The sequence below is a fragment of the Aegilops tauschii genome, chromosome 6 (assembly GCF_002575655.3).
Source record: "Aegilops tauschii subsp. strangulata cultivar AL8/78 chromosome 6, Aet v6.0, whole genome shotgun sequence".
In the NCBI taxonomy this organism is placed as follows: Eukaryota; Viridiplantae; Streptophyta; class Magnoliopsida; order Poales; family Poaceae; genus Aegilops; species Aegilops tauschii.
Genome location: NC_053040.3, coordinates 67,577,551 through 67,604,034, shown reverse-complemented (window position 1 = coordinate 67,604,034; position 26,484 = coordinate 67,577,551). Strand labels below are relative to the sequence as shown.

Below are 26,484 nucleotides of genomic sequence, written 5' to 3'. Positions count from 1 at the left end.
AAGACATGCACGCCGGCGGATCTTACCCAGGTTCGGGGCTCTCCGAGGAGATAACACCCCTAGTCCTGCTCTGCGGGGTCTCCGCATGATCACTAGATCAACAAAAGTAGCTACAATCGCTCCTAGAGCTGTTGGGTTCAAGGGAGAAGAAGAACAAGGCTAGCTCTTGCTTCTCTCTCTCTATTGTGTGTGTGCTGTGCTCAGAAGCCAACCCTTTGCATGGGTGCCCCGGGGGGTTTATATAGGCCTACCCCCCGGGGGTACAATTGTAATCCGGCTGGGCACTGGTCCCAGCCGTCAGTGTCTATGCTCGCCGACTTCTCCGCCGGCTGTTGGGGCCCGCCGACTGGTGGGTCCCGCCGGCTGCCGGCCTCTTGGTCGACAGGCCGGCCCCACCGCCTAGGATCTTGTCGGCGGCTGCTTACTGTAGCCTCGCCCCTGATGACGAGGGCTTCGTTGAGGTAAGCATGGCTACAGTGGGCCGCCTCGAGGGCTCTCACTGTAGCCTTACCTCGTCTTGTCTCCTTAATGTGGCACATGCTTCGAGGGAGGGGGTAGCCGGCTTCTGGGGGCCGGATGCGCCCTTGGCCGACTGGGGGAGGCCGGGCCGCCTTCGCGCCTCTCTCTGGCTAAAGGGGCCCGCCGCCCGTGGGCCGTATTGGCGTCTGCCGTGGGTGACGTCGAGGCTAGCATGGCTACAGTGCCGAGCCGGACGGGAGATGGCCATCCCGTACAGCGTCCTGTGGCCATGCCTGCCTCGGGTTTCGGGGGTAGTGGGCCGCACTATGGCCACACCCCGTCTTGTCGCCGTTATGTGGCGAAGCTTTGGTGGTTGCGGTCTTGGCCGGCTTCTTGGAGTCGGCGCTCTTCGAGGCCGGCTTCTGGGGAGTCGGCATACTTTACGGCCGACTTCCTGGAGTCGGTCGCCCCGTGGTTATCCTGGGGGGAGGTTGTTGAGGCTGGGTCGCCTTCCGTAAGCCGGCTTCAGAGGTAGTCGGCCAGGGAAGATGGTCCAATGCTTGGAGTGCTCGAAGGCCCAAAGGCCTGATAATTTTTTGGAAGAGCCAGGGGCAGTCGGTTAGGCTACCCGTGGCCATTTACTCCGACAACATAGCTATCGAGAATCCATTCTTGAGTGTATATGTTTCTTCGGTGGTCATCACTCCACAACACTAACGTCAAAGGAACTAATTCCTTTGACTCGAGCCTTTCACTTGAGCTTGATGTTGATGTTTCTTCTTGGCTCAAGTTGAAGGCAAGACATTGGTGAAGTCTTCAAATAGCTCCCCCATACACAATGTGGGAAGCTTTGCTTTATATTCATCTTCACGTGTCCGTCATGTGATCATCCACAAGCTTCAAGCATGTAATCCTTCGGGATGGTTATCTTGAACTTGCCCTTGTCAACCATGATCATCAACACTTGATGCCATCCACTCATGGATACTTAAAATCTCTCTCTCGATGCGAGCCCATGAGAATCACCACAAGATCCTATGTGGTGCATCGTTTGCGCTCGTGTGTTGACCATTTAGTGTTCGATCTTTGAGCTTCCTCTTGGTCAACCGATATCTCTACTCCCTATTTAATCTTGACAACTTGAAGGGTATATTGAATTCTTCACTTAAATAGCTTGCTTAAATACTTGATCAATCATGACTCAACACATGAGTCCATTATGATCATATCCTAGAATTCACCATTCAAATCATCCTTTTAGGATCTTGATCCATTGTGGCTCAAACCATAGCTCTAAGCAGGTAATCCTTCCGATAGTCCAATAAACTCCATTTTGATAATCTCGATGTAATTGTTGCTTCAAAGGAGTTGTCTTCCAATATTCTTCAATCATTTTCCAATGGGACTAACCTTCAAATGTATATCTCAATGTAAACATTAGTCCATAAGGATTGTCATTTAATTACCAAAACCACACATGGGGACTTACATGTACTTTCAACCGGATACATTCCCATGGCGTAGAGGTCTATGAGGATTTCTAGTACGTCTTCTATCGAGGACCTTAGTCTCCGGAAATTTAATCTAGGGCGATGTAACGACCCGAACCTGATAAGATTCGATGTCTCTGTGCTTACAGTGCTAGTCCCTGGATCGACTCGCTAGCACACACAATACATATGAATATCAAATAACAAGTGCATCATTTACTATAATGTATGATCCAGAATTCATAAGGTATTACAAACTGAGTAGCACATAGCTAGCTTTATTCAATAATAACAGCGGAAATGTAGCCTAACAAATGATGAGTCCCGTCAATGCCCACTGGCGAAATGTTGAGTGAAGACTCGCGACCCTACTGTATCTCACTGATCATCTGAAAATCCTGCAACATGATAAGTTGCAGCCACAAAGGGTCAATACATTGAATGTATTGGCAAATTACACAATATGATATAGCAAACCTACATCCACAAAGCAAAGCATGACAAACAAAACACTCAAGTTTGGTTTCGCGTAAAACTACCTTCACCTACCTCCACTACATAGGCAAGGTGCACACAACACAGATGACAAAGATCTTCAAGATGTCTCAAGTGCGCTCAGTCCTGGCGCATTCTCTAGGGACAATAGAGCGCTCAGCCAGTGACGCATTCACATGAGAAAAAGCCCCGACAACTCAAGTGCGCTCAGCCATGGCGCATTCTCTAGGGACAATAGAGCGCTCAGCCAGTGACGCATTCACCTGAGTAAAAGTCCCGAGCCTACAGCTATAAGCGCTCACCACTTCCATGCATCATCACTCGACACATGCCCACGTCTACCATAGCATTTTGATCACACCAACACATAATACAATCAATACCAAAACATGACAACACGGCCAGGCCAAACATATATCATAGCATAAAACCACACTTGCATAGCAGAATATAGGATAAGCAAAATAGTGCAAACTTGCCTTGAACGATGTTGAAGTACTCTAAAGATTAATTCTCATCCTCTTCACACTCCGGGCAATCGGAGAGACAGGGCTCGATGGCCGCCGAAGTTGAGGAAGAAGGGCTCGGGCGGCTCTGACTTGGAGCGTGCGGTCTCCGGGGAAACCTCCTGAGCTCGAGGACGAAGGAACGAGGTGCTCCAAGCGATGGTGAACTAGAAAACCTCCTCGGGGATGACCGTGGCTTGCTCCCGTGACGGCACCGTGCGGCTGTAGCGGCGATGGCGGCGAAAAACTTCTGGTCGAGGTCCCTTCACTCGTATGGACGCGTATGTGCGCGAGATAGAGGGTTAAGGAGCTAGAGCAAATCATGTCGAAGAGGACAGAGGATAAGGAAGGTGCTGGGAACCTTCAGAGGCAACAGAATCGACCGGCGAGATGCTCCTGCAGCGGCGAACTCCGGCGAGATCAGATCCGGGCGAAACAGGCATGGGAAGACAAAATTTTGCCAAAAATCGGCAGAGAAGAAGATGGGGAAAATTTATAGAGTGGATTCCGTGGCCTAGAGGCAAAGACTTGGCCGAATCGGCGAGGAGTTGGATCGGGAACAGAGGAGCTCTCGTGCGCGTACGGGAGTCCGTCCAGAGGAAGGAGACGGTGCCTGGGACCCGCCCGTCAGCGGCACTAGGAGGAGAAAGGAAAAACAAACAAAAAACAAAAACAAAAGGAAAAGGAAAAGGAAAGACTGCGGGTGGGTTGAGGCCTGTAGAAATGGGCCGCCGGCCTGCTAGCGGCTCCTGCTTAGCGCGCGCGGGCGAGCAAAAGAAGTTGGGCCCCACAGTGCCCGATTTCTTTTTTTCTACAACAACTATTACTACAGGAAGTAAAATATATCTAAATAAAATCTAAAAACAAAGTACCAGAACACAGAAAACATTACTGCTACTTTATAAAATAGTGAACACTTTTAACAACACAAATGCATTTTTGGAAAATAATTTTATGCAACAAAAGCACATAAAGAGCATTATAATACAACTATAAAAATAAATTTGAGTTTCTATCAAGACGAAATAATTTAGGTAGACACCAGAATATATTCTTAGTGTTTTCCAAATATAATTAATAGGGGAGAAGTCATATTATCTCCACTCCAAATATATTGCATTGAGTTGGAAAACACTTTAAATATTCAGAAAATTTAAATAAGCATAGAAATCACGATGGCAAAAACAATGACCTATTAACATTCCAAATCTAAAAATTTGGGATGTTACAAATCTACCACCCTTAAAATGAATCTCGTCCTCGAGATTCGAAGAGGCTAGAAAAGTTTAAAGATGGGTACTTGATATAATCCATATTCCAAAGTTTCGAGGCTTACTCATTGCATATTTCCAAAACTCCCTTGACATGACTAAATATGATGCACCAATACTGAAAGAACGGTCATAATACTTGAACTTGATTAAAACCTTACCGAAGACTGGTGCCTTATTGGCTCTTCTCACCCTTGTGTGGTTCACATGTCCCCTTTCAACGTGATCAGGCGTGTCCTCTCCGGAACTCCCACTGTCATAATTGATGTTCTTTAACAGAGGACAGTTGTTTGAATAATGCCCTAGGTCCCTGCACCTGTAACAAAGTAACTAACTGATATCCTTCTTGGTGGGCATCGATAGGTCATGCTTGTTGTTGCCATCCCTATGACCATTGTGGTTGCACCCATTGTCGTTGTGATGATTATGTGCATTGTGGTTATGATGGTTATGACCATTATACACGTCCACTTCAGAATCATAGTACTCAGAAGATGCTGACGAATTACGCTGCTTCCGTTGTCCTCCAGAGTTGAACTCTATGTCACTTGCCTTCCTCTTGCGGTTCTCCACTTCTTGAAACATTCCTTCAAGTACAATAGCTTTATCAATAAGCTCCTGACAATTGTTGAATGTTGCCACTGTCAACTGAACACTCAACTGATCATCCAGACCTTCAAGAAACTTTTCTTGTCTAGCTGCATCAGTGTTAACATCGTTAGGGGCATAGCGTGCAAGATTATTAAATTCCTCCACATATGCATTCACAGTACGACCTCCCTGACGCAAGCTACGAAACTCCTTCTTCAGACTCATAACACCAGCAGACACATGTGCGGCACGAAAACCTGCCTGAAACTGTTCCCAAGTGATAGTAGCAATAGGATAAGTGACCAAGTAGTTGTCCCACCATGCTGCGGCTGGTCCTTCTAACAAATGTGAGGCAAACCGCACTCTCTCTACATCAGTGCAACCAATTGTGTCCAAATTCCTATTAACTGAGTGCAGCCAATCATCAGCCACAATAGGTTCAGGGGTGCTAGAAAACCTCTGAGGATTCAACCTCAAGAAACGAGTAAGGGCATCAACTGGGGGTGGTGGTGGATTGTTGTTGTTGTTGTTGTTGTTGTTCTGGTTCTGAACAAGTAACTGGATCAACTGAGTCTGTCCCTGAAGCAACTGTTGCATGTATGGCGGTATGTCATTGTTGTTGTTGCCTCTAGAGTTACGCCTCAGCGGCATCTGATGGGTAAGCAGGGGTGAGATATAGACAGAAATAGGTCTAAGGGAAAAAACACTACCCATATGCTCATGCTAGCAACTAAAACTCCAACAACAACAAAAACAAACACTAAATTCACACAAGTCACCAAAACTATCCTAAAGTAATCACATCAAAAGAGCACATATGATCAATCAAAGCACCCAATTGCATAATACAAACAATCCACGAAATATGACAACACAGAAAGCAATGACCAACCAAACATATAACATATCACACAACACAAGCAAAACCTACAGGTAAGGTCATATCCACAAGAGATATGATCTCATCATACTACCGCAAATCGTTTATCGAACACAACTTACGAATGGTGGTCTGCCAACTAAACTCCTTAAATAACACTAATATAATTCCAGGGGTCGTCTATATTTGAAAAGTAAAGATATGAGTATGAGAGTGAGGACTAACAAGTAGAGAGAAAGTTGGAAAGCAAGTTTTTCACTCCTATGGCTTCTCTAATCCATTTTCTAGGGTCACGATCTACAGTCAACACACTGCTCTGATACCATCTGTAACGACCCGAACCTGATAAGATTCGATGTCTCTGTGCTTACAGTGCTAGTCCCTGGATCGACTCGCTAGCACACACAGTACATATGAATATCAAATAACAAGTGCATCATTTACTATAACGTATGATCCAGAATTCATAAGGTATTACAAACTGAGTAGCACATAGCTAATTTTATTCAATAATAACAGCGGAAATGTAGCCTAACAAATGATGAGTCCCGTCAATGCCCACTGGCGAAATGTTGAGTGAAGACTCGCGACCCTACTCTATCTCACTGATCATCTGAAAATCCTGCAACATGATAAGTTGCAGCCACAAAGGGTCAATACATTGAATGTATTGGCAAATTACACAATATGATATAGCAAACCTACATCCACAAAGCAAAGCATGACAAACAAAACACTCAAGTTTGGTTTCGCGTAAAACTACCTTCACCTACCTCCACGACATAGGCAAGGTGCACACAACACAGATGACAAAGATCTTCAAGATGTCTCAAGTGCGCTCGGTCCTGGCGCATTCTCTAGGGACAATAGAGCGCTCAGCCAGTGACGCATTCACATGAGAAAAATCCCCGACAACTCAAGTGCGCTCAGCCATGGCGCATTCTCTAGGGACAATAGAGCACTCAGCCAGTGACGCATTCACCTGAGTAAAAGTCCCGAGCCTACAGCTATAAGCGCTCACCACTTCCATGCATCATCACTCGACACATGCCCACGTCTACCATAGCAAGTTGATCACACCAACACATAATACAATCAATACCAAAACATGACAACACGGCCAGGCCAAACATTCATAGCATAAAACCACACTTGCAGAGCAGAATATAGGATAAGCAAAATAGTGCAAACTTGCCTTGAACGATGTTGAAGTACTCTAAATATTAATTCTGATCCTCTTCACACTCCGGGCAATCGGAGAGACAGGGCTCGATGGCCGCCGAAGTTGAGGAAGAAGGGCTCGGGTGGCTCTGACTTGGAGCGTGCGGTCTTTGGGGAAACCTCCTGAGCTCGAGGACGAAGGAACGAGGTGCTCCAAGCGATGGTGAACTAGAAAACCTCCTCGGGGATGACCGTGGCTTGCTCCCGTGATGGCACCGTGCGGCTGTAGCGACGATGGCGGCGAGAAACTTCTGGTCGAGGTCCCTGCACTCGTATGGACGCGTATGTGCGCGAGATAGAGGGTGAAGGAGCTAGAGCAAATCATGTCGAAGAGGACAGAGGATAAGGAAGGTGCTGGGAACCTTCAGAGGCAACAGAATCGACCGGCGAGATGCTCCTGCAGCAGCGAACTCCGGCGAGATCGGATCCGGGCGAAACAGGCATGGGAAGACAAAATTTTGCCAAAAATCGGCAGAGAAGAAGATGGGGAATATTTATAGAGTGGATTCCGTGGCCTAGAGGCAAAGACTTGGCCGAATCGGCGAGGATTTGGATCGACAATGGGCCGCCGGCCTGCTAGCGGCTGCTGCTTAGCGCGCGCGGGGAAGCAAAAGAAGTTGGGCCCCACAGTGCCCGATTTAATTTTTTTTTCTACAACAACTATTACTACAGGAAGTAAAATATATCTAAATAAAATCTAAAAACAAAGTACCAGAACACAGAATGCATTACTGCTACTTATAAAATAGTGAACATTTTTAACAACACAAATGCATTTTTGGAAAATAATTTTATGCAACAAAAGCACATAAAGAGCATTATAATACAACTATAAAAATAAATTTGAGTTTCTATAAAGACGAAATAATTTAGGTAGACACCAGAATATATTCTTAGTGTTTTCCAAATATAATTAATAGGAGAGAAGTCATATTGTCTCCACTCTAAATATATTGCCTTGAGTTGGAAAACACTTTAAATATTCAGAAAATTTAAATAAGCATAAAAATCACGATGGCAAAAACAATGACCTATTAACATTCCAAATCTAAAAATTTGGGATGTTACAGGCGAGGTCATGGAGAAAGAACGGGAGAACAATAGGCGTGACGAGGCATGAAAATCTGATCGCTTGATGCTCGCCTCTCAGATGCGATACCATGAGCCCTGTATCTAGACATATTTCAGTGTTAGATTCATCCGTATCTAGAAAAATCAAGACAAATAATTTGGGAGGGAGGTAATATTTTTGAATGGAGGGAGTGGTTCATAGGATTCCGAAAACGCAAAAATATGAAAAATAAATATAATTCAAGTAGCATGTCCTCTTGAATCCTATAAGATTTGTAAACCACAAAAGTTTGGATCAATAGCGTGTGATGGCACGGAAAGAAAAATTGCACCAAGAGTTTGAGTAGGTGGAAATTTTCGTTCAAAATAGAGTGCAAAATAATACTTACATTTTTTCCTAAGGATCCTAATACTGCGAATGTAGAAAAATTTCCTTAGGATGCATCTAAAATCCCAGGCAATCCCTTTGAACCAATGGAGCCCTTAAAGAGATGTTTATGTTTTGAATTAAAATATCTTTAAAACAAAGTGTTTGTGCATCTCATAAACAAATACTTCCTTCGTTCGAAAATAAGTGTCGCTCAAACAGATGTCTAGATGTACCAAAAATAAGTGTTGCTCAAACAGATGTCTAGATGTATCTAGACATCTGTTCGAGCGACACTTATTTCGGACGGAGGAAGTACTCATGTATTTACTCACAAATAAAATATAATGTAAATATTAAAATCATAATATATATTAATAAAACAAAAAATAAAAACAAATGCAAAAAATAAAAATAAAAATAATCATAAAAGAAAAACGGTCGCTTTTAGGCCGAAACACGTGATGAAGACGTGAGCAATTTCTCCCAACATCTGAGATATAGCATTCACTAATCCAAGCTAGAGGAGAGAAGCTATGTTTCTTCTTTGTTAGATTTGTGTGCTTCAGACGGTGGCGGCCTCATGGTGTAGATGATATCGTGGAAAATAAATGTCTATCAGGTTCATCCTTTGACTCTATCGAGCAACTAGTTCTCATGGCTCACCTTTTTATCTTCTACGACAATTCCATGAAGAATGAACGGTTTGATAGCCCACCCACCAAGGACAGTGGTGTGGTCTATATTGCTCCATTTCGTGGCGGAGGACACTGAAATCTGGCGATGAAGGCCCAGGGTAGCGACTGGCGAGGCGACGAGGCCCTTCGGAAAGCAGCGTTCGTGAGAGGTTTTGGTCGGCGTTCTTGATCACACGGGTGGTGAGACGACAGTGGGCTACGACTGCGGCAGGGAACTTCCTTAAGAGCATCTCCAACAGGCGCCGAACGCGCCGCGCGCAAAAAACTGCTTCATCGCCTGGTTTGGCGCGGCGCGCAGCGCTGACTCCAGCAGCGCGCAAAAAATGCAGCGCGCGTGACTCACCGGGGCATTGCATATACGGCATTTTGAACACAAAATAAAGTTGAAACATTCAAAATGCAATGAACATGACGGCATGAAGAGGCCGCGCGCGAGGCCGATGGTCGGAGGAGCTCCGACGGAGGCGAGGCCAACGCCACCCGGGCTAGGGTTTGCGGCGGCGGCGGCGGCGGTGGAGGGGTCATGGCTATAGGATGGGGTGAGCGGGGTGCCGGCACGTGCGTCCATGGGGTGCAGTTCGCCGGCGCCGGCGCGCGCGGGGCGTAGGAGGCGGAGAAGAGAGAGTGCAGCGTGAGCGCTCGAGTGTGCCGCGCGCGGAAGCGGGTGCCCCAAATAAACCGCGCGAGATAGCGAATCCGACCGCGTGCCCAATGTTGGAAATATGCCCTAGATGCAATAATAAATGGTTATTATTATATTTCTTTGTTTATGATAATTGTCTATTGCTCATGCTATAATTGTGTTATCCGGAAATCGTAATACATGTGTGAATACATAGAACACAACGTGTCCCTAGTAAGCCTCTAGTTGACTAGCTTGTTGATCAACAGATAGTCGTGGTTTCCTGACTATGGATATTGGATGTCATTGATAACGGGATCACATCATTAGGAGAATGATGTGATGGACAAGACCCAATCCTATGCATAGCTCAAAGATCGTGTAGTTCATTTGCTAGAGCTTTTCCAATATCAAGTATCTTTTCCTTAGACCATGAGATCGTGTAACTCCCCGATACCGTAGGAGTGCTTTGGGTGTGCCAAACGTCACAATGTAACTGGGTGACTATAAAGGTACACTACGGGTATCTCTGAAAGTGTCTGTTGAGTTGACACGGATCGAGACTGGGATTCGTCACTCCGTATGACGGAGAAGTATCTCTGGGCCCACTCGGTAATGCATCATCATAATGAGCTCAATGTGACTAAGGAGTTAGCCACGGGATCATGCATTACGGTACGAGTAAAGAGACTTGCCGGTAACGAGATTGAACAGGGTATTGGGATACCGACGATCGAATCTCGGGCAAGTAACATACTGATTGACAAAGGGAATTGTATACGGGATTGATTGAATCCTCGACATCGTGGTTCATCCGATGAGATCATCGTGGAACATGTGGGAGCCAACATGGGTATCCAGATCCCGCTATTGGTTATTGACCGGAGAGGCGTCTCGGTCATGTCTGCATGTCTCCCGAACCCGTAGGGTCTACACACTTAAGGTTCGGTGACGCTAGGGTTGTAGAGATATTAGTATGCGGAAACCCGAAAGTTGTTCGGAGTCCCGGATGAGATCCCGGACGTCACGAGGAGTTCCGTAATGGTCCGGAGGTGAAGAATTATATATAGGAAGTCCAGTTTCGGTCACCGGGAAAGTTTCGGGGGTTATCGGTATTGTACCGGGACCACCGGAAGGGTCCCGGGGGTCCACCGGGTGGGGCCACCTGTCCCGGAGGGCCCCATGGGCTGAAGTGGGAGGGGAACCAGCCCCTAGTGGGCTGGGGCGCCCCCCCTTGGGCCTCCCCCTGCGCCTAGGGTTGGAAACCCTAGGGGTGGGGGGCGCCCCACTTGACTTGGGGGGGAAGTTTCCCCCCTGGCCGCCGCCCCCCCTTGTAGATGGGTTCCAGGGCCGGCGCCCCCCCTCCAGGGGGCCTATATATAGTGGGGGGAGGGAGGGCAGCAGTACCACAGCCCCTGGCGCCTCCCCCTCCCCCTGCAACACCTCTCCCTCTCGCAGAAGCTTGGCGAAGCCCTGCCGAGATCCCGCTACATCCACCACCACGCCGTCGTGCTGCTGGATCTCCATCAACCTCTCCTTCCCCCTTGCTGGATCAAGAAGGAGGAGACGTCGCTGCTCCGTACGTGTGTTAAACGCGGAGGTGCCGTCCGTTCGGCACTCGGTCATCGGTGATTTGGATCACGGCGAGTACGACTCCATCAACCCCGTTCATTGGAACGCTTCCGCTCGCGATCTACAAGGGTATGTAGATGCACTCCTTTCCCCTCGTTGCTAGTATACTCCATAGATGGATCTTGGTGATGCGTAGGAAATTTTAAAATTCTGCTACAATCCCCAACAGTGGCATCATGAGCCAGGCCTATGCGTAGTTACTATGCACGAGTAGAACACAAAGCATTTGTGGGCGTAGATGTTGCCAATTCTTCTTGCCGCTACTAGTATTATCTTGTTTCGGCGGTATTGTGGGATGAAGCGGCCCGGACCGACCTTACACGTACACTTACGTGAGACAGGTTCCACCGACTGACATGCACTAGTTGCATAAGGTGGCTAGCGGGTGTCTGTCTCTCCCACTTTAGTCGGAACGGATTCGATGAAAAGGGTCCTTATGAAGGGTAAATAGAAATTGGCATATCACGTTGTGGTTTTACGTAGGTAAGAAACGTTCTTGCTAGAAACCTATACAAGCCACGTAAAAACTTGCAACAACAATTAGAGGACGTCTAACTTGTTTTTGCAGCATGTGCCTTGTGATGTGATATGGCCAGAAGATGTGATGAATGATATATGTGATGTATGAGATTGATCATATTCTTGTAATAGGAATCACGACTTGCATATCGATGAGTATGACAACCGGCAGGAGCCATAGGAGTTGTCTTTATTTTTTGTATGACCTGCGTGTCATTGAATAACGCCATGTAAATTAATTTACTTTTTTGCTAAACGCGTTAGCCATAGAAGTAGTAGTAATCGTTGGAGTGACAACTTCATGAAGACACAATGATGGAGATCATGGTGTCATGCCGGTGACGAAGATGATCATGGTGCCCCGAAGATGGAGATCAAAGGAGCAAAATGATATTGGCCATATCATGTCACTATTTGATTGCATGTGATGTTTACCATGTTTTGCATCTTATTTGCTTAGAACGACGGTAGTAAGTAAGATGATCCCTTATGATAATTTCAAGAAAGTGTTCCCCCTAACTGTGCACCGTTGCGAAGGTTCGTTGTTTCGAAGCACCACGTGATGATCGGGTGTGATAGATTCTAACGTTCGCATACAACGGGTGTTGACGAGCCTAGCATGTACAGACATGGCCTCGGAACACACGCAATACACTTAGGTTGACTTGACGAGCCTAGCATGTACAGACATGGCCTCGAAACACGGAGGACCGAAAGGTCGAGCATGAGTCGTATAGAAGATACGATCAACATGGAGATGTTCACCGATCTTGACTAGTCCGTCTCACGTGATGATCGGACACGGCCTAGTTAACTCGGATCATGTTTCACTCAGATGACTAGAGGGATGTCTATCTGAGTGGGAGTTCATTGAATAATTTGATTATATGAACTTCATTATCATGAACTTAGTCTAAAATCTTTACAATATATCTTGTAGATCAAATGGCCCACGTTGTCCTCAACTTCAACGCGTTCCTAGAGAAAACCAAGCTGAAAGATGATGGCAGCAACTATACGGACTGGGTCCGGAACCTGAGGATCATCCTCATAGCTGCCAAGAAAAATTATGTCCTAGAAGCACCGCTAGGTGAAGCACCCATCCCAGAGAACCAAGACGTTATGAACGCTTGGCAATCACGTGCTGATGATTACTCCCTCGTTCAGTGCGGCATGCTTTACAGCTTAGAACCGGGGCTCCAAAAGCGTTTTGAGAAGCATGAAGCATATGAGATGTTCGAAGAGCTGAAAATGGTTTTCCAAGCTCATGCCCAGGTCGAGAGATATGAAGTCTCCGACAAGTTCTTTAGCTGTAAAATGGAGGAAAATAGTTCTGTTTGTGAGCACATACTCAGAATGTCTGGGTTACACAACCGCTTGTCTCAGCTGGGAGTTAATCTCCCGGATGACGCGGTCATTGACAGAATCCTTCAGTCGCTTCCACCGAGCTATAAGAGCTTTGTGATGAACTTCAATATGCAGGGGATGGAAAAGACCATTCCTGAGGTATATTCAATGCTGAAATCAGCGGAGGTGGAGATCAGAAAAGAACATCAAGTGTTGATGGTGAATAAAACCACTAAGTTCAAGAAAGGCAAGGGTAAGAAGAACTTCAAGAAGGACGGCAAGGGAGTTGCCGCGCTCGGTAAGCCAGTTGCCGGAAAGAAGTCAAAGAATGGACCCAAGCCTGAAACTGAGTGCTTTTATTGCAAGGGAAGTGGTCACTGGAAGCGGAACTGCCCCAAATACTTAGCGGACAAGAAGGCCGGCAACACCAAAGGTATATGTGATATACATGTAATTGATGTGTACCTTACCAGTACTCGTAGTAGCTCCTGGGTATTTGATACCAGTGCGGTTGCTCATATTTGTAACTCAAAACAGGAGCTGCGGAATAAGCGGAGACTGGCGAAGGACGAGGTGACGATGCGCGTCGGGAATGGTTCCAAGGTCGATGTGATCGCCGTCGGCACGCTACCTCTGCATTTACCTACGGGATTAGTTTTAAACCTCAATAATTGTTATTTAGTACCAGCTTTGAGCATGAACATTGTATCTGGATCTCGTTTAATCGAGATGGCTACTCATTTAAATCCGAGAATAATGGTTGTTCTATTTATATGAGAGATATGTTTTATGGTCATGCCCCGCTGGTCAATGGTTTATTCTTGATGAATCTCGAACGTGATGTTACACATATTCATAGTGTGAATACCAAAAGATGTAAAGTTGATAACGATAGTCCCACATACTTGTGGCACTGCCGCCTTGGTCACATTGGTGTCAAACGCATGAAGAAGATCCATGCAGGTGGACTTTTGGAGTCTCTTGATTACGAATCATTTGACACGTGCGAACCATGCCTCATGGGTAAGATGACCAAGACTCCGTTCTCCGGAACAATGGAGCGAGCAACCAACTTATTGGAAATCATACATACCGATGTGTGCGGTCCAATGAGTGTTGAGGCTCGCGGAGGATATCGTTATGTTCTTCATCTCACTGATGACTTAAGTAGATATGGGTATGTCTACCTAATAAAACACAAGTCTGAAACCTTTGAAAAGTTCAAGGAATTTCAGAGTGAGGTTGAGAATCAACGTGACAGGAAAATAAAGTTCTTACGATCAGATCGTGGTGGAGAATATTTAAGCCACGAATTTGGTACGCACTTAAAGAAATGTGGAATCGTTTCACAACTCACGCCGCCTGGAACACCTCAGCGAAATGGTGTGTCCGAACGTCGTAATCGCACTCTATTGGATATGGTGCGATCTATGATGTCTCTTACCGATCTACCGCTCTCATTTTGGGGCTATGCTTTAGAGACCGCCACATTCACTTTAAATAGGGCCCCGTCGAAATCCGTCGAGACGACACCGTATGAATTATGGTTTGGGAAGAAACCTAAGCTGTCGTTTCTAAAAGTTTGGGGATGCGATGCTTATGTCAAGAAACTTCAACCTGAAAAGCTCGAACCCAAGTCAGAAAAATGCGTCTTCATAGGATACCGTAAGGAAACCATTGGGTATACCTTCTACCTCAGATCCGAAGGTAAGATCTTTGTTGCCAAGAACGGGTCCTTTCTGGAGAAAGAGTTTCTCTCGAAAGAATTAAGTGGGAGGAAAGTGGAACTTGATGAGGTGATAGTCACCCCTTCCGAACCGGAAAGTAGCGCAGCGCGGGAAGATGTTCCTGTGGTGCCTACACCGACAGGGGAGGAAGTTAATGATGATGATCTTGAAGCTTCAGATCAAGTTACTGCTGAACTTCGTAGGTCCACAAGGACACGTTCCGCACCAGAGTGGTACGGCAACCCTGTCCTGGAAATCATGTTGTTGGACAACGGTGAACCTTCGAACTATGAAGAAGCGATGGCGGGCCCGGATTCCGACAAATGGCTAGAAGCCATGAAATCCGAGATAGGATCCATGTATGAAAACGAAGTATGGACTTTGACTGACTTGCCCGATGATCGGCGAGCCATAGAAAATAAATGGATCTTTAAGAAGACAGACGCGGATGGTAATGTGACCATCTATAAGGCTCGACTTGTCGCTAAGGGTTATCAACAAGTTCAAGGGGTTGACTACGATGAGACTTTCTCACCCGTAGCGAAGCTGAAGTCCGTCCGAATCATGTTAGCAATTGCCGCATACTATGATTATGAGATATGGCAGATGGACGTCAAAACGGCATTCCTTAACGGCTTCCTTAAGGAAGAACTGTATATGATGCAGCCGGAAGGTTTTGTCGATCCTAAGAATGCTGACAAAGTATGCAAGCTCCAGCGCTCAATCTATGGGCTGGTGCAAGCATCTCGGAGTTGGAACATTCGCTTTGATGAGATGATCAAAGCGTTTGGGTTTACACAGACTTATGGAGAAGCCTGTGTTTACAAGAAAGTGAGTGGGAGCTCTGTAGCATTTCTCATATTATATGTGGATGACATACTATTGATGGGAAATGATATAGAATTCTTGGAAAGTATAAAGGCCTACTTGAATAAGTGTTTTTCAATAAAGGACCTTGGAGAAGCTGCTTATATATTAGGCATCAAGATCTATAGAGATAGATCAAGACGCCTCATTGGTCTTTCACAGAGTACGTTCCTTGACAAGATATTGAAGAAGTTCAATATGGATCAGTCCAAGAAGGGGTTCTTGCCTGTATTGCAAGGTGTGCAATTGAGCACGGCTCAATGCCGACCACGGCAGAAGATAGAGAAAAGATGAGTGTCATCCCCTATGCCTCGGCCATAGGGCCTATTATGTATGCCATGCTGTGTACCAGACCTGATGTAGACCTTGCCGTAAGTTTGGTAGGAAGGTACCAAAGTAATCCCGGCATGGAACACTGGACAGCGGTCAAGAATATCCTGAAGTACCTGAAGAGGACTAAGGATATGTTTCTCGTTTCTGGAGGTGACGAAGAGCTCGTCGTAAAGGGTTACGTCGACGCTAGCTTCGACACAGATCTGGATGACTCGAAGTCACAAACCGGATACGTGTATATTTTGAATGGAGGGGCAGTAAGCTGGTGCAGTTGCAACCAAAGCGTCGTGGCGGGATCTACATGTGAAGCGGAGTACATGGCGGCCTCAGAGGCAGCACAGGAAGCAGTCTGGATAAAGGAGTTCATTACCGACCTAGGGGTGATTCCCAATGCGTCGGGCCCGATGACTCTCTTCTGTGACAACACTGGAGCTATTGCCCTTGCGAAGGAGCCCAGATTTCACAGGAAGACCAGGCATATCAAGCGTCGCTTCAACTCCATTCGTGAAAGTGTTCAAAATGGAGACATAGATATTTGTAAAGTACATACGGACCTGAATGTAGCAGATCCGTTGACTAAACCTCTCCCTAGAGCAAAACATGATCAACACCAGGACGCTATGGGTGTTCGATTCATCACAATGTAACTAGATTATTGACTCTAGTGCAAGTGGGAGACTGTTGGAAATATGCCCTAGAGGCAATAATAAATGGTTATTATTATATTTCTTTGTTCATGATAATTGTCTATTGTTCATGCTATAATTGTGTTATCCGGAAATCGTAATACATGTGTGAATACATAGACCACAACGTGTCCCTAGTAAGCCTCTAGTTGACTAGCTCGTTGATCAACAGATAGTCATGGTTTCCTGACTATGGACATTGGATGTCATTGATAACGGGATCACATCATTAGGAGAATGATGTGATGGACAAGACCCAATCCTAAGCATAGCTCAAAGATCGTGTAGTTCATTTGCTAGAACTTTTCCAATGTCAAGTATCTTTTCCTTAGACCATGAGATCGTGTAACTCCCGGATACCGTAGGAGTGCTTTGGGTGTGCCAAACGTCACAACATAACTGGGTGACTATAAAGGTACACTACGGGTATCTTCAAAAGTGTATGTTGAGTTGACACGGATCGAGACTGGGATTTGTCACTCCGTATGACGGAGAGGTATCTCTGGGCCCACTCGGTAATGCATCATCATAATGAGCTCAATGTGACTAAGGAGTTAGCCACGGGATCATGCATTACGGTACGAGTAAAGAGACTTGCCGGTAACGAGATTGAACAGGGTATTGGGATACCGACGATCGAATCTCGGGCAAGTAACGTACCGATTGACAAAGGGAATTGTATACGGGATTGATTGAATCCTCGACATCGTGGTTCATCCGATGAGATCATCGTGGAACATGTGGGAGCCAACATGGGTATCCAGATCCCGCTGTTGGTTATTGACCGGAGAGGCGTCTCGGTCATGTCTGCATGTCTCCCGAACCCGTAGGGTCTACACACTTAAGGTTCAGTGACGCTAGGGTTGTAGAGATATTAGTATGCGGAAACCCGAAAGTTGTTCGGAGTCCCGGATGAGATCCCGGACGTCACGAGGAGTTCCGGAATGGTCCAGAGGTGAAGAATTATATATGGGAAGTCCAGTTTCGGTCACCGGGAAAGTTTCGGGGGTTATCGGTATTGTACCGGGACCACCGGAAGGGTCCCGGGGGTCCACCGGGTGGGGCCACCTGTCCCGGAGGGCCCCATGGGCTGAAGTGGGAGGGGAACCAGCCCCTAGTGGGCTGGGGCGCCCCCCCTTGGGCCTCCCCCTGCGCCTAGGGTTGGAAACCCTAGGGGTGGGGGGCGCCCCACTTGACTTGGGGGGAAGTTTCCCCCCCGGCCGCCCCCCCCCTTGTAGATGGGTTCCAGGGCCGGCGCCCCCCCCTCCAGGGGGCCTATATATAGTGGGGGGAGGGAGGGCAGCTGTACCACAGCCCCTGGCGCCTCCCTCTCCCCCTGCAACACCTCTCCCTCTCGCAGAAGCTTGGCGAAGCCCTGCCGAGATCCCGCTACATCCACCACCACGCCGTCGTGCTGTTGGATCTCCATCAACCTCTCCTTCCCCCTTGCTGGATCAAGAAGGAGGAGACGTCGCTGCTCCGTACGTGTGTTAAACGCGGAGGTGCCGTCCGTTCGGCACTCAGTCATCGGTGATTTGGATCACGGCGAGTACGACTCCATCAACCCCGTTCATTGGAACGCTTCCGCTCGCGATCTACAAGGGTATGTAGATGCACTCCGTTCCCCTCGTTGCTAGTATACTCCATAGATGGATCTTGGTGATGCGTAGGAAATTTTAAAATTCTGCTACGATCCCCAACACCCAACTCCTTATACCGCGCGCGCGGTTATTGCGCGCCCGCTGGAGCCACCCGCCGGGTTGCGCGCGCGCTAAACTGGCTAAATTTGCGGCGCGGCGCTTGTTTAGCGCGCCTGTTGGAGATGCTCTAACTTCAGATATGAGGTTCAGTCTCACCCCTTCGTCTCTCTCTCTCTCCCTCTCGTAGGCGGATGTCTATCGTCAGTTTTGGAGACAGGTGGGTGCTACTGAGGTTGCTTAAGACGGGGAGAAACCTAGGTCGACTTGTTCGGCCCGGCGGCACGAGGCCCTTTGGCGTTGTTTTTTTTTACTCCTTGAAGGTGCAGCCGAGGTCCCTCCTATCTACTCCCTCTGTTTCAAATTACTCATCGTAGAAATGGATGTATTTATAACTAAAATATATTTAGATACATCCATACATGCGACAAGTAATTCGAAATGAAGGGAGTACCTTCGTTCCTTATCTCATGCCAAAGTCCAAAATCCGGCTACACCTTCACAAATGTGATTTCATCGTGAAAATTTGCATGAGTGTAGAAAAACAACAATGTATCCTAAAAGTAAATCAGATGTATTTTTGAAATCTTTTATCACCTTCGTCCTAAATTAGTTGTCAATGTTTCGTATCTGGACAAATTTAAAACAAACAATCCAGGACGAAGGACCTACTACTCCCTCGTACTACTCTTTCTGTCCCGAATTATTTGTCGCGGAAATGGATGTACATAAACATATTTTCAGTTTTAGATACATCATTTTTTATCAATTTCTCTTGCAAGTAATTCAAAACGGAGTAAGTAATATTTCTTCGGAATTTATTGTTAACTTGAGAGCTCGGGTTCACCGTAGCATTTTCCCTCGATTCGCCTCTTCTTTCGACCAAAGGAAACCCAACGAGTCGCCGAGTCTGGCCGCGTCGACCCGCCTCGTCCACAGCCTTCACCTCAACCCATTTCGTCGATATTTTCGACGAGCCAGAACCACCACCGGTCACGGCTGGCTTACCCGTCGCCGCTTCCCGTCCGCACGTCCAGATACACCGAACCTGGACGCCTTCCCGGCCCTCACCCCTGCCCATAAATAAACCTTGAGCCCCCAGTCGTCACCCCATCAAAGCAATCCCAGCACCTCCAGCTAATCATAACAGCCGCTCGAGCACTCGATCCGATTCGATCATCTCTCCCGAGCTCCCCGTTCTTCGATCTCCGTCCATGGCGCCGTCCATCTCCATCGCCGCCGCGGCGCCGGCCTCGGGCTGGAAGGGCGGCAGGAAGGCCGGGGCGGCGCCGGCGGAGGGCGAGGCGGAGACGGAGGCGCTGCTGCTGCGGCGCCGGAACGCCGAGCTGGAGCGGGAGGTGGCGCTGCTGCGGGCGGAGCTCGAGGCCGCGCGGCTGCGCGCCGAGGCCGCGGAGGAGGCCGAGGAGCGGCTGTGCGCGCAGCTCGGCGAGGCCGAGTGCGAGGCCCTCGAGCTCGCGCGCGCGTACCAGGGCCGCGTCCAGGAGCTCGCGCGGGAGCTCGCCGCCGCACGCAGCTGCTAGTGTTGCGTGGCACCGGACCCGCTTGGAGGAGGCGGAGAGGCAGGCAGAGCGCGTGGCCGAGCTCGTCGGTGATTCTTTGACGATCGACGAAGAGACGTGTCACGCTGTCGACACACGCGGTGTCGCGGCAGTATGGATTGTTAGACAAATGTACTGTAAAACGAAACGAGGTTAATTAGTTTCTTGTACGAGCAAGATGTCAGTGTTTGTAACTTGTACGACTAAAATTGAATAGCAGGCGCGGAAGTATATATTCGGAAATACTTGTTAAAGAAATAGGTGTATTTAGACGTGTTTTACTTTTATATATATTTATTTTTTACTAGTACAATACCCATGCGTTCCAAATAATCTCACAACCTGAGGGACAATTGTCTCGCTGTAAACGGACACCCTCACAATCCCCTCCTATCAGCACCCCACTCAACAACTTAATCCCTTTTGTCATCACAAAACCTTTTGATTCACAACATAGTAGTTAAGTTGTGTCTTCTTATTGTCGCGCCTCGTCCAAATCCATCAACCATGTCGCCGCAGATTCACTCTGCTCTACCCTGGCCTCCGGAGTAGCCAACCAGATCTAGTCAGGAAATATTGTTGTTTTGAGGCTTAATTATTTGATTTCTTTCATAGCCTGCACATCATCATATACTCCCTCCATCCGAAAATACTTGTCGTGTGAATGGTTGTATGTAGACTTGTTTTAGTTATAGATACATCAATTTTATTCATTTCTAAGATAAGTATTCTTGGACGGAGGAAGTAGTATTTAATGGAATTTTACATATTTGTGGAGAACAACTATACCGGAGGGAAATATCAATTGTCTTGGAATTTTTAAATATCCTTTTCAATAAAGTTCTAGGCGCCCTAGATCCACGGAGCCAAATTGCCGCACTTAGTGACTGATCTGATATTACACATTTGAGGGTGTTTATCAGACCAAATATTTTCCCTTTATTCATGCAAAATAACTCTTATCAAACTACGCATGTACATCACATATATTTATCTCTGGTTAACGAATAACATACTAAAATATGACACCATCAAATCTGTTAGTCCGATAATATTTTCATGAGAGAAACTATCAAGTCACTTCTCACATGTATATTAATGAGTTCCTCGCTGGAAACAAAATACTACAATACTCGCAATTGGGTCAACTGTTAGAGAACAAAGCACGAGCCCTTTCATAGAGTAGAGTGCAAACAAAGCATTTATTATTTCAAATAATGAAAACCAGTCACCTCCATCAATTAAAAAACAGATGATCTCACAAGAAGATATTACACTAAATAACAGATCGAGAAAAGGAAGTAAAGCCTGGTTACAAAGTCGAAGTAGTGCTTCACAAGGCCAACTTCAGACTGGGAAAGATGTGTTTAATTATGCATGACTCCATAGTCATTATACATCAAAATATCGGTGAATGGAATGAACGGTGGCTGGAAAAACAGAGGCCAAATGCCTCCTCTGGAAGCAAAAGATATGCTTCAGGAGAAACACAAATCACAAGAAATCTACTTCTTGTTAGTAGTAGGTGGAGGTAATGTTGCCGAGGATGAGCAACACGTAGCTTGGGGCAGTGGTGGCTGTCGGATTCAGGGCTCCGCAGACCCAAGAAGGTTCGAACTCTGGGGCGTGTGTGAAGATCTCAACCTCTCAACTCTCAAGCGCGTTGCCCTACAGCCTAGCCTCACCACATACACGCTCGAGCGGGGAAGAAGATGGACATGGGCAGTTTACCTAGGTTCGGGCCACCTTGCGGTGTAAAACCCTACTCCTACTTTGTGGTGGATTGGCCTCACGAGGAGGTTTGAGCATGAACTAGTACAGTGGATGCGCTACCTCGTGAGGGCTCGGGGAGTGAGAATGAGTCGACCTCTTCTTCGGTGGTGGCTAACCTATATTTATAATGGCCTTGGTCCTCTTCCCTTGAAACTTAGGCGGGAAGGGATTCCACAATAGCCAATTTTGGAAGGGGACAAGTAGTACATCTAATCCCGACGAAAGGTGGTCTTCGCCTGCAAAGCTTCTGGTCGTGACGCAGCTGTGGGCTCGGCGATGACATCAGTCCTGCCGAGCCCGTGTTCTTGGTCTTATATCACCGGAATGGAAACCTTTGGGAGATTCCTCGGGAACCCACACCTGTCCTTGCCTCCTTAGCACCAAAGAGGAAACCGCCTCCTCTGCGCCCGCCTGGCCTTGGTCGTCATGGCTCACGTCATCGCAACCTCGTGAGGCTAGGTACCTGCATAGAAATCTCCGCTCCTCGGGAGGCCGTCCCCTCGGAAGGTCTTGGTGTCGTCCGCCTCGCGAGGCCAGGGCCCTCACGAGGCCGGGGCCCTCGCGAGGGCCTTGTCTTGGTAGTCTTGCAAATGGGTTGTACCAGGCCGTCGAGGGAGCCACGCCGTGTGCCGCAGGCAGGCAACTCTAGGTACCCTGGTTCCCAGAACACCGACAGTAGCCCCTGGGCCCAAGGCGCGCTCGGGATGGCTTCAAGGCGAAGCCAAGGGGCAAGGGCGAAGTGCCGTGGGCCCCAACTGCCTGCGGGCCAGGCCGACGCGTGGCGCTTGGCGGGACGCGTACGCCTCCGCTTCCCCATGTTGCCTCAGCAAGCAGCCTGGTGCATGCAGCGGGGACATCATTACTCAGAACATGGAGGGGCGCTAGTTAGCCTTCTTCCGCCTATAAATGGGCGAGGAGGGCGGAGCCCCCTAGCCCATCTTTGTCTTCTTGCCTCCTCGCCCCGCATTCTTGCAGCAGCGTCCATGGCGCTGATCAGGAGGTTTTCCGTGGCCGAGAAAGGGAGGGGCCGCGGCCGCCCTTGTCGGGTTGCCGCAACGCCTACGGCCGCCCCTCCCCGATGTGAGCACGCGCCACCGGTAGTTCATGCCGGCCCGATCGTCCGCACACAGGGCCCTTCCCACGGGAGTGGTCGCGGGCACTGCGGAGGACGAGGCCACGGAGGGAAGCAAGCAACGATCGTCCGACCACTCCACCCACGGGCCCATGCCGTCGGCACAGCCCGTGAATTCATGATGTGGCTGACGATGCCGCCGTGCACTTGGATCCGGCTCCTGCACACGTTGGCTGAGGAACTGCTGGCGTGGGGACCCGTAGAGCTGTGGCTACAGCACGACAGCTGTTGCGGCCTAGCCGTGCAGGTGGAGGTAGAGGCCGTCCTCTCCGGCGACGTATTCATGACCCGGGGATGGGGACAATCGCCCGTGCCTGCGGCTCGGAGGAGAGGCACGCCCTTCACTTTAATTATGACGGGGTGAAAGCACAAGTGCTCCCTGGGTGATTTTGGTAATTAATGTCAACATATCTCTTGTTGGACTAATACTTCTATCTAGTATGTTTCAGATAAGTTCAACAGTGGAGTGGCATGGACAAGAGGATGTGGAACCCCTTCTAGATGCTAAGGACAAAGGATTGGCAACAAGCTCAAAGCTCAGGACTCTACATTTTCTATTTTAGTGATCCAAGATCACATTGAGTCCATAGGAAAGCCAATACTGTTAAAAGGGGATGAGGTGTTGCTTAATGGCTTGCTTGCTCAAAGTGCTTAGTGATATGCTCCAAAGCCCTCAACCACTTTCTCATATCCACATATGTCCTAAACCAAAAGTCAAACTCGGCCCCACCGATTTGATCTATCTGGCGCCACCGAGTTCATTTGACATAGCCACTGCCGAAACCCTAATCAATTCGGTCTCACCGATGGGATCTCGGTCTCACCAAGATGGGCTTGCAAACTCTCTGTTGCCTATTGCAATAATTTTGGTCTCACCGAGATATGCAATCGGTCCCACCGAGTTTGCTTGACCAACTCTCTGTTTCGCTTATTACCCAAATCGGTCCCACCTAGTTTGTGTAATTGGTCAAACCGAGATGAGGTTTTACCCTAACCCTAGCACATCGGTCCCACCGAAATGCCTAACGGTCAGATTATGAACTAAATCGGTCTGACTGAGTTTTCTGATTCGGTCCCACCGAGTTTGGTAAATTGTGTGTAACGGTTAGATTTTGTGTGGAGGCTATATATACCCCTCCACCCACTCTTCATTGGTGGAGAAAGCCATCAGAACAAGCCTACACTTCCTACATACATTTTCTAAGAGAGAACCACCTACTCATGTGTTGATACCAAGATATTCCATTCCAACCACATGAATCTTGATCTCTAGCCTTCCCCAAGTTGCTTTCCACTCAAATCATCTTTCCACCAAATCCAAATCTGTGTGAGAGAGTTGAGTGTTGGGGAGACTATCATTTGAAGCACAAGAGCAAGGAGTTCATCATCAACACACCATCTATTACCTTTTGGAGGGTGGTGTCTCCTAGATTGGTTAGGTATCACTTGGGAGCCTCCGTCAAGATTGTGGAGTTGAACCAAGGAGTTTGTACGGGCAAGGAGATCGCCTACTTCGTGAAGATCTACCCTAGTGAGGCAAGTCCTTCGTGGGCGATGGCCATGGTGGGATAGACAAGGTTGCTTCTTCGTGGATCCTTCGTGGGTGGAGCCCTCCGTGGACTCGCGCAGCCGTTATCCTTCGTGGGTTGAAGTCTCCATCAACGTGGATGTACGATAGCACCACCTATCGAAACCACGGATAAAAACTCTCCGTGTCTCCAATTGCGTTTGCACACTCCAATCCCATCCCTTTACATTCTTGCAAATTGCATGCTTTACTTTCTGCTGCTCATATACTCTTGTCATGCTTGCTTGATATGTATTGTGAATGTTTAAACTTGTGCTTGAACTCCACCTCAACTTGAAGAATTTAAAAACTGCTACTTTTCTTGCTAAGAGTCTATTCAGCCCCCTCTAGACACCTCTTCTCGATCCTTTCAATTGGTATCAGAGCATTGGTCGCCATTGCTTTGGTTTAATCACCATTGGAGGAAGATGTATGAGTCTACGTTGGGGAGTCTTAGACATAGAGTGCCTATACTTGATGGAGAGTTCTTTCATGAGTGAAAAAATGAGATGCTTGAGATTTTCAATGAATATCATTTGAGCAAGTACATACTACCCCTTGTGCTCGCCTTGTTGACCCCTTGCATCCTACCCTTGATGAATCTATTGACATGATCCGTAATCTTAGAACTATCAATCTTATCACTAGGATTACCTAGAAACTTGATTGCTTACTTGGCTGCTCTTGATTGTGCCTACACCATATGGAGATTTCTTGAGGAAAGATTTCCAAACTATTCCTTGCAAAATCTAGATGAGATTCTTCATAAGTCAATTGCCTTGAATAAAATGAGTACTAGTGATCCTAAATTTGATGATTGTCTATTTGAGCTTCGTGACCTCATGCGTGCCAAAGGAGCTGTAGGAATCATTACCAATATCATCTCCGAAGCCATTAGATTTCATAAAGATGACTATTGTAATGATCATTTATCTAATGAATCACTCTCTCTAGGAATTAATCCATCATATGATGATGTTGAACATGGATACTATGATGAGGACGATGATAGTGACTTTGATCTCAATGAGTCTATGAGACACTTTGGTCTTATGGCAAATCTTCGCGGCTACATGGCTGGAGGAAAGGAATGGGTTCTTGATAGTGGATGTACCGATCACATGACCGGAGACAAGGATATGTTTCGTGAGCGTGCTGAAAACGACGGCCCTCGAAAGTATGTCACCTTTGGTGATAATTCAAAGGGTAAGGTGGTTGGCCTTGGTAAGGTGGCCATCTCACATGATAGCTCCATACAAAATGTCATGCTCGTTGAATCTCTTGGCTATAATTTACTTTCCGTATCTAGACTTGCTGACTTTGGCTTCAATGTTCTGTTTACTGAAGTAGATTGCCAAGTGTTTCATAAAGATAATCATAAAATGGTGTTTACCGGTATACGTAGAGGTGATCTATATATTGTTGATTTCACTAAAAAGGCTCAACCTAGAACTTGCTTAATTTCTAAATCCTCTAAAGGCTGGTTGTGGCATAGAAGGTTAGGTCATGTGGGCATGCGAAATCTTGATAAGCTTATTAAAGGTGATCATATCCTTGGAGTAAAAGATGTTATATTTGACAAGGATAGACTTTGTAGTGCTTGTCTAGAAGGAAAACAAGTTGGAGGAAGCCACCCCGTGAAGAACATCATGACCATGAGAAGACCGCTTGAGCTACTTCATATGGATCTCTTTGGTCCCAATGCCTACAAAAGTCTCGGTGGAAACTCATTTGGTCTAGTTATAGTCGATTATTTTTCAAAATTTACGTGGGTGTTCTTTCTTGATGATAAATCGCAGGTCCAAAAGATCTTCAAAAACTTCGCTAGGAAGGCCCAAAATCAATTTGAAGTGAAGATCAAGAAGGTTCGCAGCGACAACGGAACGGAGTTCAAGAACGCAAATGTGCATACTTTCTTGACGAAGAAGGGATTTCACACGAGTTCTCGGCCACGTACACGCCTCAACAAAATGG

At 47.2% G+C, this 26,484-nt stretch overlaps 1 protein-coding gene across 1 annotated transcript; it reads left to right on the top strand.

The window, feature by feature from the left end:
• Positions 1 to 19,572: 19,572 nt before the first annotated feature.
• LOC109767077 (protein RESPONSE TO LOW SULFUR 1) lies at positions 19,573 to 20,281 on the top strand. The gene has a single exon (XM_020325832.4). It carries the CDS (start codon positions 19,694 to 19,696, stop codon positions 20,018 to 20,020), a length of 327 nt encoding a protein of 108 aa, XP_020181421.1. The 5' UTR covers positions 19,573 to 19,693; the 3' UTR covers positions 20,021 to 20,281.
• The last annotated feature ends 6,203 nt before the right edge of the window (positions 20,282 to 26,484 follow it).

What these genes read in the sequence shown, in the direction of transcription:
- LOC109767077 (XM_020325832.4), top strand. Translation starts at nt 19,694, where the DNA reads ATGGCGCCGTCCATCTCCATCGCCGCCGCGGCGCCGGCCTCGGGCTGG.